This window comes from Benincasa hispida, chromosome 11 (genome assembly GCF_027475165.1).
Source record: "Benincasa hispida cultivar pf3 chromosome 11, pf3_genome.v1.1, whole genome shotgun sequence".
Lineage (NCBI taxonomy): Eukaryota > Viridiplantae > Streptophyta > Magnoliopsida > Cucurbitales > Cucurbitaceae > Benincasa > Benincasa hispida.
Window position 1 is genome coordinate 64,568,150 of NC_143488.1, and position 13,057 is coordinate 64,581,206.

The 13,057-nt window shown below is 34.9% G+C and overlaps 1 protein-coding gene and 1 pseudogene across 3 annotated transcripts; one reads left to right on the forward strand and one right to left on the reverse strand.

The window, feature by feature from the left end:
• Positions 1-802: 802 nt before the first annotated feature.
• LOC120091917 (uncharacterized) lies at positions 803-1,648 on the forward strand (annotated as a pseudogene). Its single transcript, XR_016524637.1, has 3 exons — positions 803-1,100; positions 1,242-1,312; positions 1,411-1,648. The product of XR_016524637.1 is annotated as an uncharacterized LOC120091917 (transcript).
• Positions 1,649-3,329: 1,681 nt separating this feature from the next.
• LOC120091916 (pre-mRNA cleavage complex 2 Pcf11-like protein) lies at positions 3,330-11,108 on the reverse strand. Of its 2 annotated transcripts, XR_005485862.2 has the most exons (8): positions 10,218-11,108; positions 8,351-8,452; positions 7,802-8,059; positions 7,317-7,430; positions 6,762-7,214; positions 4,639-6,573; positions 3,875-4,052; positions 3,330-3,744 (listed from the first exon to the last, which is right to left on the reverse strand). XR_005485862.2 is itself a non-coding variant. In XM_039050085.2 (7 exons), exons 1-7 carry the CDS (start codon positions 10,599-10,601, stop codon positions 4,038-4,040), a joined length of 3,261 nt encoding a protein of 1,086 aa, XP_038906013.1. In that variant the 5' UTR covers positions 10,602-11,108; the 3' UTR covers positions 3,330-4,037. The 2 variants fall into 2 exon arrangements, 1 of the variants encoding a protein (XP_038906013.1); XM_039050085.2 differs by having other exon boundaries at positions 3,330-4,052.
• Between the last annotated feature and the right edge of the window lie 1,949 nt (positions 11,109-13,057).

Sequence of the window (13,057 nt, forward strand, 5' to 3'; positions counted from 1 at the left end):
TGTTAAGTTAGATTTTCAAAACAAACTCATATATGCAATAAAAATAATAACAATATTTTCAAAATATAGACGAGCATATAGAAACTAGGATTAAAAATTATGACGTAACATTTAGAGGAGAGAAAAATCATTTTCTAATTCCCAATATAAAAAGTATGAACAACTCAAATATAGCACTTTACCCAATTAAACACCAAACTAAAATGGTAACAAAATTAATATCTTTTACCGATATAAGTTTCTTTTCTTCTAAGATTTGTAGTTAGATATACCTTCTTATTACACCATACTATTCTTTTATATGAATGCTAATTTTTCTAAGTATGTTTATACTAACTAGAGAATTCAATGGTCGAGAAGATATATTTACTTCTTCAAAAGACTTTTAAAAGCTCAAAGATTTAAAAATTGAAATTTATAATCATGACATGAAAATTTCATAATAGGCCAATATTTTTACTTTTTCATAGATTCGACATCTGCATAAAATGTGAATAAACATTTTCATTGTATCGTTAAATTTGTATAAATAAAAATATATTTTCAAAACTTTAAATTTTGTAATTTTTCCTATCAATATCTATCCATCGATATTTTATTGATATTTTTCTCGACATTTTTATGAAATCGACATCTCGACATTGTGAATATACAACCTTTTAAATTTTCTTATAATTTATATTTAACCAAAGAAATAATACAATTAGGAAAAAGATAAAAGGAATTAAAGTGGGTATGGCCCACAAAGAGTATTGGTATTTGTAACATTGTTGGCATTTTTTAAGCCCATAACTGCCTTGTTTGGGTGTCTCCATGTGACTTGAAAAAGGCAACAAAGACACAATCTCTCTATTTTATTCTCTTTAATCTCTTTTTTTTTTTTTTTTCTCCATTCCCACTGGACCTATTCCCCTGTTTTTTCTTCTGATAATCATTTCCTCCCATTCAAACTCCCAAAACAAACACCATTAAGAGACAGTGGGGAAAAATGAACCAGAATTCCCATGGCTTCTTCTTCTTCTTTTTCCTCTCTTTTCTCTTCATTTTCCTTCTCTTTTCTTCTCATTCAGCCTCTGCTCGTTTTCCATCATCCAAACAAGGTAAAACCCACTTATAAAAATCCTTCCTTTTTCCTTTTTCTTGTGTCCATAAATTTTTTTAAAAGGTTTATTTTTCACTAAAAACTTCCATTTTCCCACTCTTTTTTCTCTGTCCCTTTGATTTTCATGGAAAATTTGCAGGTATAGAAGAAACACACAAGAAGATCAGCCATGGAATGGTCCAAGCAGATTCATGGCCTGATTTCCCCCATGTAACTAAATAGCCTTTTTTTTTAATTTTCTTTTTGCCAATTTTTTAATTCTTTGAATTTTAATGGGGGGTTTTTTTGGTAGATAATGGGAGGAAGAGAGAAGGGAGGAGGAGGAGGAGGAGGAGGAGAAGAAGAAGAAGAAGAAGAAGAAGAATGGGAGAAGGGAAAGATGATGTTAGAAGCTCACTTGGATTATGTTTACACACAGAATGAGAAGCCTTGAATCAAATTGAATTTTCAAAGATATGTTTTATTTATGTACATATCCAAATACTAAAAGGATTATTGCTGTTTTCATCATTTGACATATGATATTATATAGTTTTCTATCGTTTACATGGTTCTTTTTTTATTATATTAATTTCTTCTTCCCTTTTCTGATCACTTCTCAATTTTATGGTATTAAGTTCTTTATTAGGGAAAAAACTTTAAGCGCATGTTAGAGACCCCCTTTCAAAATAATAATAATAATAATAGTGATTGTTTGATGGTACTTTTCAATCTCTCCGTTTGAAAAAGGGTTTTTCAAACTTGATCATAGTTTTAATTGAAATAAAATAGATAACTTTAATCAAAGGATCAGATGTTCAAGTCTCTCAATTCTTATACTGTGAATTAAAGAAAAAAAAAAGTTCTATTTTTAAGATAAGCATTAGACAAAAAAAATTAGAAAAAAAAAATGTGGCGAAATTGGAATAAGAATGAACAAATAGTCAATAGAGCTACAAGAGTGAGGAAAAAGGTGAGTTTTTTGGGATTAGAGATTGGAGAGAGATGATGTTGTTGGGACATAAGAATAGTAAGATTGTGACATTAACAACAAACAAAACAATATTGAAAAAGTAAGATTGAGACATTAAGAAAGAAGTTTTACTAAGCATAAACTTTGACAATTCACTTTGAACACGTAACCTTTCAACCAAGACTAAAAAATTTCCTCTACTTTTCCATGTGAATGCCATTACCCAATTATCAATAATAACTTCCAACCTCAGATTTGAATTTACTATTACTGAAGAGAGGAAAATAAAAATAATAAAAAAAAACCCTGCTTTTCAGAACTTCCAATTCCTAAAATGGATTTAGAAGTGGTTTTAAAGAAAGGCACTTAATTAGTCTCTCTAAGCAAGGGAGAGCCTTCTTTTTATAGTACTTCACAGTTGTAGGTAAGAATTGGAAAATCCCATCTAGGTCCACATAATTAAGCGAAAGAAATGTTCCATTTTAATCCATGTTAGTCTATAAGTCTCTAGTAACATTCTTTTATAAATTTTACAAAACCTTTGTGAATATAACATGGTCTTTTCTTACCTAAAAATATTATTATTATTTATTTAACCTCAACTTTTGAAGAAAAATATAAGAATTAAAATTTAAATTAAATTAAAAAGCACATTCTAAAGTGAATGAAACCCAACCGAAATGATATTTTAACCCTAATGTAATGTAGCTCAAATGTGCAATCTTAATTCTTTATTAGTCTCAAGTCAATGAACTAAAATAATTTTTGGCTTGAGAATAGGGACACGCACAAACAAACGAAACGAGATAATTTTAAAGCTAAATTATGCTTTTTGTTATTTCTTTTCTGAAGCAAAACAATATTACATCAATTAGAGGCAAGGGTAGATTATATTTTCCTATAGCTTCATTTAAATTATTTAAAAGAAAAGAACCCTTCAAAGTACCATTGCAAGTGCCAAACCGAGTATAACTCAATTGTTATTTGTTATACAAAGTGTGCTAGAAACCATGAGATTTGTAATTCGAATCCACCTATCCCAATTGTACTGTGAGAAAAAAAAGGGTAACATCCTAAGTTCTTTTTTTCTATTTACCTAGGTAGCCACCATGTTTTGTACCTGCTATAATTGGTACACATGCCTATATACAAAGGCTGGGCAAAGGCTATGAATCCAAGGAATTTATACGTTTGAGTAATCATTTGGCTTCTTTAATGGCCATCAAAACAGAATTGTTCCCATAATTCCACATTCCATGATGTTGAAGACAATTATTGCAATAAATCGGCCATAAGTATAAAAATATCTGCCATGCCAAGCTTGTCTAATCAGCTAAACAAGGTGGGGCTGAGGGCAAATGATAGAAGCAAAAAAGAAGCAAAATCCAACATCATCATAGTCATATCCAGACCAGACCCGCAAGACAAGTGAACAACCCTTCTCAAAAGCTAAGAGAATCTTAAACAACTCTCCATTACTGTCTAGCATGATATGCAGGAGCTAAGAGAAGGCAAAATTACAAGGAGAAAACAAATGATGGTGAACAAAACCACTTTGGTAGTATGACCCATTTTGATAATACAAAGGCTTGTAGATAGAGATGCCAAGCGGCCAGGACTTGGTGTGCACCGCCTCACCTCATTTATATCATCAAGATCAACAGATATTTGATGTTAAGTGAAATTTTTGCTGAGAAACAAGACGGTAAAGATCTGAATGAAAATGATCATTGCATTGATGTATTCTCAACTATATATCTTTAGAAGAAGAAAAAAAGAAACAAAAAGAAAACAAAAGGAATTTGGAAGCTAGAAAATACCAGTATAGAGCTACCACTCCCTATTATCTCGTTTGGCATCCAACTGAACTACCACGAGCGACTCACTCATATCCATACTCCATTTTTGCATCCCCCAGCCAATTGCATGAGCAGAATGTCCGCCAGAGTAGTAGTTCCAAAATGATGTTTTGCAGGGGAAGCATCATACATCCATTTCCTGTAGAGGGTTGGACATAATGCAAGAAGCTTATATTAATAACACTCGGATATTAAATCGAGAAAATGCATGCAGCCTCAAGTACAGAATCAATACAAGGCATGGATACAGATTTGAGCATATACTTTCAGTGTGCAGGGGCAATCAGGACAAGATATATTAATGCAAGGAGGCACTATATCATGTAGTTAAAGTGTCTGCTTTATAGGTTCTAAATGTCAGTAAAAGGGGCTCACTATAGAAGAGTAAAAGAAGAAAACGATTATGATTCTGGCATTTCGTGACTGATTCTAGTAATGACAAGTAGCACCTAAAGAATGGGGAACCAAACACTTGATTCTATCATCAACCCAATTCATAGAAGCTCTATTTTTTTCTTGACTTTACCAGTCCAATGCCATATCATTGGCCTGGCCTCAGATAAATGAAAACGTTTTTTAATGTTCCAAGTCACTCCATCGTTCCACAGAGAAAAAGAGAAGGGGGGGCAGTATGCAGGAACAGCATATAAAATAATCGGGGAGACCAAGGATCGTAATGAAACCAAATCAAATCCTACAATAGCATGAAGAACCAAGAACATTACCATCTTAATATCAGTTGCCAGTCCCACGTCATATACTGAACTTTCAGTTAAACAATTGGTGTGCACAATCGGTCCTCTAGCAACTTGCTCATTTGTGCTTCCTATCTCACTACCCACTGATGGGCTGGTGATATACGTTGCTCCTTTGAACATCCAATTACCCAACTCTCGACTATAAAAATCTTCAAAAAGTTCCCCACATATAACACAGGCAAATTGATCTTCATCTGCAGGAACCATTGGCTCATTATCTTCTTCCATCATGTTGGACTCATCCAGAGAAGTCGCAGCATCAAGTAAAAGTCTAGCATTTCCAGAAATCCAATCGCCTGAACTTGGATACCATCTTCTTGGTGCGGTACTAGAATTGTTTGCCTCAGCTCTTAACGTGTGCCAGTGTGAGTGAGTCTCCAACTGTTCTTCACATTTCAGTCTAAGACCACAGATCTTACATTGATATGGAATATCGTCAAAGAGTCCACTGATCACAGATGGATGAAATTTGCGTATAACATGTGAACTAAAATCAAAGCCTATGAAGTTGTTTATCTCAGTCGTGGCAGGTGGAGGTGGACTGGTAGAGCTCTTAGCAGCAGCTTTTGAAGGTGATTCAAGTCTCATAGATGAGTGACTGGCAGAGGAAGCGGGGATGGAAGGAGCTGGTACAGAACTAGTCACAGCATCACTTGACTTCAAATTTTCAGGCTGTGAAAGCATCTGGGATGTCACGCTAGTTGTTAATTCTCCTTTTGAAGCAGATATAAGGCCCTTTGCAACCAATGAGCTCAAAAGGTTAGAAATTGGACTAGAAGCATCGTTTACCACATTTGAAGTTTCAGTGGATGCACTATTCATAGGAGATGAAGGTGGAAGTGGATTAGATAGCAACGATGGCTCTTCTACCTTAGTCCGAGACAACTTAACCATAGTTGATGGGCTTTCAAGTGATGGAGGACCTACTGAAGATTCTCCCTGAATCTTTGGCTCTGAGAATGTATGGGCAGGAGAAGACCGGCTTGGTAGAGGAGGTTTAATGCTTGAACGGGGTTTCATATTTCCCACATCTTGGAAGCTGATATTCTGCTGGATGCTACTGGTTATCGAATGGTTGGAGAAAAGTCCACTCTTCATTACAGCAGCCAACAAACTACTAGTGCTTGGCTCTCCCAAAATTTCTGCAGGTAAACGATCTGGAACTGTCCCAGCTGATGAGGATGGTCCAAAATCGGTGCCCGGAATTGATACTGCATGCTGACTAGAAAGTTCCGACTGTGTGACGTTGGGTTTTAGTGACTCAGATAAAGAGAACTGGTGCCTAGGTTGAGGTGCAGGTATGGATGAAGCTGAAGCTTGTAGGTCATGAGGCTGCGGCTTTTGAAGATTATCTGGTCGAACGCTGGAATGCAGGCCAAGGGCAGCATCCTGTATATGCCTTTTACGTGGATCGAGATTAGAAAATGAAGTTGGTTTATCGTCATGTATTTGATGAGGAATGTGATCGACTAACGATGGTGAAGGGGGGCATTGGTGCAAGGATGGCTGTCCAGATGGGAATGCAACACTTCGTGATGGAAATCTTTGATGGCCTACAGTCCCAAGGGGCCCTGAACCTCCTTTACTCAGAAACCCATGTCCTGAAGCCCCAATATTAGATGATGTGATCTGTGGTCGACCTCCCATTTGATCCACAGAAGAGTTAGCACCTGACAGTGCAGTAAGAGTGGCACCATAACCTCCTGACTGACCTGAATTCTTTCTAGGAACCCCGCTTCTCAGCCCATCCAGAGATATTGACTCTTGCAGTTGCCACGTTGATGACCTTTGTTGTCCAGAATCCCCCAGTTCTCTCTGCTCAGATGATTGTGAATCACTGGAAGCTTCTCTATCAACACTAGCCCCAGTATCCCGTAAGCTTAATGGCTTATTGTCAATACCCTGCACATAGAAACCAACTCAACAATCAATCATATAAGACATGGTCAATGGTCCATAATTGGGCAGTTCTAAGCTATAGAAGCAAACATTTGTTTTGTTTTCTGCCGATGCAACAAGTGAAGTTATTGGTATTACAAGATATCGTTGACCAGGAAAAAGTGGTCCCCATCAATAATATTCAAGCTTACCGAATTATCTGAATCCTCAGGAGTCCATTGATCCTTTCCTGTGCTACCGGCGATAGCAGGTGCACCATGACCTGTCAACATAGAGTTCATTTCACCCCACATAAACTCCTCTTCCTCAGAGTTCTTCCAGTTAGTAGACAATACTCTATTGCTGCTACCGCTTGAAAAATTTTGCATGGGCAGTAGGCGTGCACCAGTGTTTGCAGACTTGGGAGCAGGGTAATTTTCATATCCAAGCTTGACGTTGAACCCATTTCTTTGGCCAGATAGTTTGTCAGCCAAATTGCTTCCAGCTGAAGACCAAGGTTTGTCTCGGCCTTCATCAACAACCCTTCTTCCGACACCTGATGTCCTTGAAAGATCAGAACCATATTCATAGTCTGCATATCCAGCTGTAATGTTCTTCTCTTGTGCCATATCATTTGGTGCATCTCTAAGGGGACGCTGAATGTCCTGCAAAATTAATACCATGCTGTTTATAGTGCGGGAATGAAAAACCAATTATGAATGTGGTTTTTTGAAAAATATATAAAAGAAAAAAGAAAAATTACTTACAAGCACTTTAATTGGAGCATCCACCCATGGACGTCCAGTACTAATTTTGGCTTGGGCAACATCCTGACTTGCAGTCGTTGTTGCACCAGTTCCATCACTAGTCATTCCTTTCACCTACATCACATGTCAAAGATTAGTCTTTTTTCTTTCTTTAATAAGAAACAAATCATTCATTATCAAAAGATAAATCAAATCAGAACAACAAAAAGAGTAACAAATCCACTTCACAAATTAAGATTCTTAGGTCAAAAACAGTGTAGGCAAGTTCCTAGAAGTCATTCAGAAATCTATGTCTACATACAAGCAAAGCTGAATGGGTAATCAATTTATGTAGGAAACAGGATAACATCACCAAGTATCAGTTGTCCACTTAACATAGACAACAGATACTCAGTTTGTAAGGGAAGATAATCACATTTAAAAAACCAGGATAAGTGGAACATTGTAAGGATTAAAATGGAATGCGATAGCAGAACTTCACTAACCCTGCCTGACTGCTGTAGCCGTTGTCTTTCTATATACTTGGGATTTACATGGATACTATGGGGTGTTGGACGTTGTGCCTGCAAATCTGGCTTCGAGGTTATATTCCCAGAAGAAGAGCTACCGCTAGGCACGAAGCCAAGTTCTTTCTCAATAATCTGCAAAGCTTGAGGAGGAAACACTCCTTTCCAGGTGCCAAAAAGATGTCTCATACTTGGATGTACAGAAGGGTCAACTTGCCTATAAGCTTTGCAGAATACCTAAAAAATGATATAAAAAAACTATTATAAATTTGTGATGAGGGAAAGATAATGAATAGCAATGAATACTATCATAAACTGTAATACTTGATAGGACCCAGGTTACTGGTCAAGTAATGCTGGACAATGACATTCATGTTGATATCATCCTATCAGTTGTAGAAAATGAACAATGAAAGAGCATCAAGGAAGCATAACTTATATGGTAGACACGGACACAAAATTTGCTTTGTTCTGTGTGTGTGGTGGGGGTGCTCTTGGTAGGGAGAGGTACTCGACAAAAAAACTAACCTCCGGTAGTCTTGCTGCAAAGTATTTTATGTAATCTCTTCCAATATTCTTTACAATACTGTCCAATAGATAAAGTGATGGTAGCTTCTGCTCACTAGGAACCTGGAACATATATAAGAAATCAATATAGCATCAAGACAGATGAACAATTGACAATTGTAGGGCCAAACAAAAATGTCCCATAAAAAGGTACTGAATTCCCATAAGCAAGCATATTGTAGACTCATACCCAGTTTTAGAGAGAAAAATAGTATAGTATTTGGGGTATATCAGACGAAAATTCGAATGCGTAAAATTTACAGTATAGATGTAAATTGAAAGGTCTGTACACGTAAATAGAGATCAATATCACAATATAATATTGGTTTTACAACTTTAAATGAGGGAGAAAGGCTAAATCTTAAGAGCCAAGCAGCATATAAAAAAATTCAATACATCTGTCAAGCATAAGTGTAAATGAATACAAGATTACTGTTGCATTCAATGGCTAGCCATGCTTCAAGACAGCAAATACTGCAGTTTCTTGAAATATTAAAGTAATCTCCTACAACTATACAAACAAGTTAACTCCTACAACTATACAAACAAGTTAACTGCTCAAGATTTTTCCAGGAGCAAACTATCTGTGTGCATTTAGTATTTTCACAGATCTCAGGACGCACATATCAAGGGAACCAAACCTCCAGGCTCCAGTAGTCTTGAAGGTCATCATTCTAATTATACCAAAAAAGTTGTAGAACAGTAGCTCTAATGTTCAATCATTACTCCAGAATCAAATCTAATTGTTAAAAAAATCTGTCTGACTGTATCCATTTTCACTCACTTAACAATATAATATGGAGTACACAGCACGTCAAAACTCACTGATCCTTCTCTAGTAGCATATTATCTTTCAATCTTCACTAGGATCAAGAGAAGAAAAGAAACACCAGAAGGCACCCATAGAAAGAACAGGATTGGCATGAAAGGAAGACCTAAGGGATCAAAACTTCAACTACAACACAAGTCAAACTTACAACTCCAAGCATCTGTAGAAATTGTGTAACATTTTTTCCAGTTGAATAGAGAGTTTCTTTTAACATACACAGTTTCACCAAAACCACGAGAACTTTATCTAATATCCTAGCTCAAACCTGCTAGTCTTCCCAGATCAATGATCTCTCATAGAGATGAAAGATCGTTAGCCTCCTGTCAAAATGCAATCATTTGTCAACTCGGCTTGGTGCTTATATTTCGTTGGTAAGTTATATTGGGTACAAATTTTGTTATCGTCCCTGAATGATGAATTTAGCACAATGTAACCACCAGCCAACCAACAAATGTAACCATCAATTTCAGTACACAGGGGAGTCAATCAAATATTGAAGAGACGCTGCAGAGTAGTTTAACTTGTTTAACAAATTAAATGTTCAGTTAGCTCAATAAGCAATCAACCTTATGAGAGTTACTAATTATTATCGCAAAGTTTCATTAGATACTAGCCGCGTGAATGATAACCACACCACAACAAGCATTGTTAGAACCTCCTTTGAAAACAAAAGCTTTTACTTACAAAATAATAATAATAAAATAACATGTAGTTTCGAGTAGTAAGATGATAGCGCATTAGAAAAACATATTATAGGAACTACTTATATATTCCACAACCAAGATGTCGCACTTTCTACAAAAGACAATTAAAATCGCTGTGAAAAACCCAAAGATTTCATTAATCCAAATGTACTTACAATTCTACTTCAGATTTTCTGTATTTCTTCTTTTCCTTCTACACTAATTCCCCATACAATCATATTCACACAGAAAGAAGAAGAAAAAAAATAAATCAACGGAATGCAAAACGCTGCTACACAGTTTAAACTGGGTTCACCTCGAGAATGTTGGCGTAAACGGTGGCAGAGATCGCCTTGGCAGCCTGAAGATTTTCACCCGCGATTATGGTCAAATTCGTGATGATTGGTTTGGAATTGAAAGTCAGCTCAGCAAGGGCGGTCCTGTACTGGCTCACAAGCTCCTGATGCTGCGGTGGCTGAGGCTGATACCCCCCTCGACCAGAATCACTGCTTCCCGAATCCCTATCACTTGCTCGAAATCTGGGTTGTGGCACAATATTGTTCCCGGAAACAACTGGTCTCTGCGGAAACGGCCGGCCATTAATGTTCCCACCGCGGTCAGCCTCATCGGCTAGTCGGGGCTTCTTCAAACCCGGTTCCCTAGTTCGATCGAAAGGTCTCCGCGAGCTCTCCATTTCCATTAGCAAACGAAAGAAACCAAAACCCTAATCCTTCCTAAACCTAATAAAATTCTAATTCTCTGTAATTACATCATCGATACAAGCGAAAAGAAATTGACAAAACAAGAAAACAAAAGATCTCAATAGCTTTCCTTGATTTCTTCCTACCAGCGACTATTTCGCGCAAAAGCAACATGTAAATTACAAAAAGAAACCCCGCTAAACACTAAAATTGTACAATAAAGAACAAGAACAAAACCCTAATCCTACAAAATTACAGAGAATGAAGAAGATTTACAATGGTTAACAGAAAAAAAACGGCTAAAATTAAGCGGAAGAATGGTCGAAACCGGGAAAGAAGGGAAGCTTTGGATTGAGATTCAGAGTGGCTTGTTATATAGAGAGAGGCGAGGCAAGAACGCTTAACCCCAGTTTGAGCTGTCCGTTTTTTTCTCTTTTTTTAATCACTAGTAAAGACGTCGGTCTGCAATACACATGAAATCTTTTAGGGTCTCTTTTGAGACCCAATATCCTATGTGCGGAGATATATAGTTCTTATATTATAGTTTGGTTCATTCATATACCATTTCTCTTTTCACCTCTTCTATGATGTGCACAAAAATCCTCATTTAACAACTCTTTCAGCTTCTCCACCCCACTTCTTATGTCTCCTCCTTTTTCATATCTAACCGTCACTCTCTCCTCCTTTCATATGGTCCACCTACGTTTTCATTTCTTTATTATTTTTTTGAGTTTATTTTATTATACTTTAGATGTAATTTTTTTCCACTATATTCATTTATTTGAGAAAGCATGGTATTTCAATCTAGTTTCATGCACCAATTTTTTACCTTCAATTTACGTACATCGTTTTTTCATTTAGTGTCATGTGATAGAGTATATTAATAATTTAAATCTATAATTTATGTCATTCAAATGTTCATTTTTATTTGCTCAGTATATAAATTTTTTATCTGTATAATGCTCATTAAAAAATCACAATAAAAAAAAATCTCTTCATATACAACATCAATATTCAAAATCCCATTATAAAATCTCAATAGAAAACTCATCCATGATAAAAGCCTCGAAGAAATCGTAAGATTTTGTCAATGCCTCACTAAAATATTTAACTAACCATTCATAACCATTTAATTCTCGTTAGTTTTTACAAATTAAATTTATAAATACTACTTTCCCTCGTTTGTTTTTATTTTTTTATTTATCTTAACTTTTTTGAAAATTCAAGTAATGATTGAAAATTATATATATAATATTAAAAAGTGGAAAAAGATTTTTTAAAAAAAGTTGGTACGTCCATCCCGACTTATAATTAAATTTCGTATTTTTAAATATTGGTATTTTGTTGACTATTTACAATTAATCTTAAAGTTTGACTGGGTTTTTTTAAACAACAATAATGAAGAATTGTTGAAAAGACAATAATTGAATAAAAAAACTGAATTGATACAATAATTGAATTATAAGATTTTTAAAAAATAGTGTTCATACAGGCAAATTATTTTTAGAGTATAAAAAACTGAACCAGATATTACAGACATATGAACCAAGACAACAATTATGCACAACCACACACAGACATATGAACTCAGACAACATAACTCTACACCCCAAACATAGACGTCGGAACTCCCCAGACATCAGAACTGCATCATAACTCCCCAGGCATCATAGACATCCTATATCATTTCAGCACCCCAAACAGCCTCTTAATTTTAATAACAAAATTTATAATATATTAGTTCTTTAGCACGTAGTAAATAAATAATATATATATGTTTTTTTTTTAAGTATTACAACATTTAAAATGTAGATAATATAATAATTTTAGTTAATTTACATCTTAGAGAGGCAATCCAAGATTTTTTTCTTTATTAATCGCAATTGCAATTTCATTACTCGCAAACTTGCTATGCGCTTCCAAAATTATCGAATGATCTCAATTTATCTTGAAGATCACCTTTCATGAGTGGATTTTCTTTTAAAAATTAATCATTGCCTTTCCTAATTTGTTGTTTCTTATCTTTTTTGTCAATAATAATAATATACTAATTTTGATTCACGTTTTCATATTATCGTTACTTCCATTAAAAAAATTCTATACTCATAATTAAGTTATCAAACAAATATGTAAACAATTTGATATTTCAATATATATAGTGCGACAGTTTTTATTTTAATGTTGTTATAGTCACTCTCACAAAAAGAGCACGTATTGTCATATATACATGTGTGTTTGTGCGAAATATTATAGTTTTAATTCAAAGTAATTAAAGAATATTAGTTTTTGTTTTAAGATTACTTATGTTATTAGATACATTTAATTTAAACCTTGTTTTCATACAAGATATTACGAGTTACATTTAAATTATTAAAAAATAATTAATTCATAATTTTTTTCCCATAGAATAAGAAATCCTAATTTTATAATTTATATTTTTATTTGAAATAAAAAT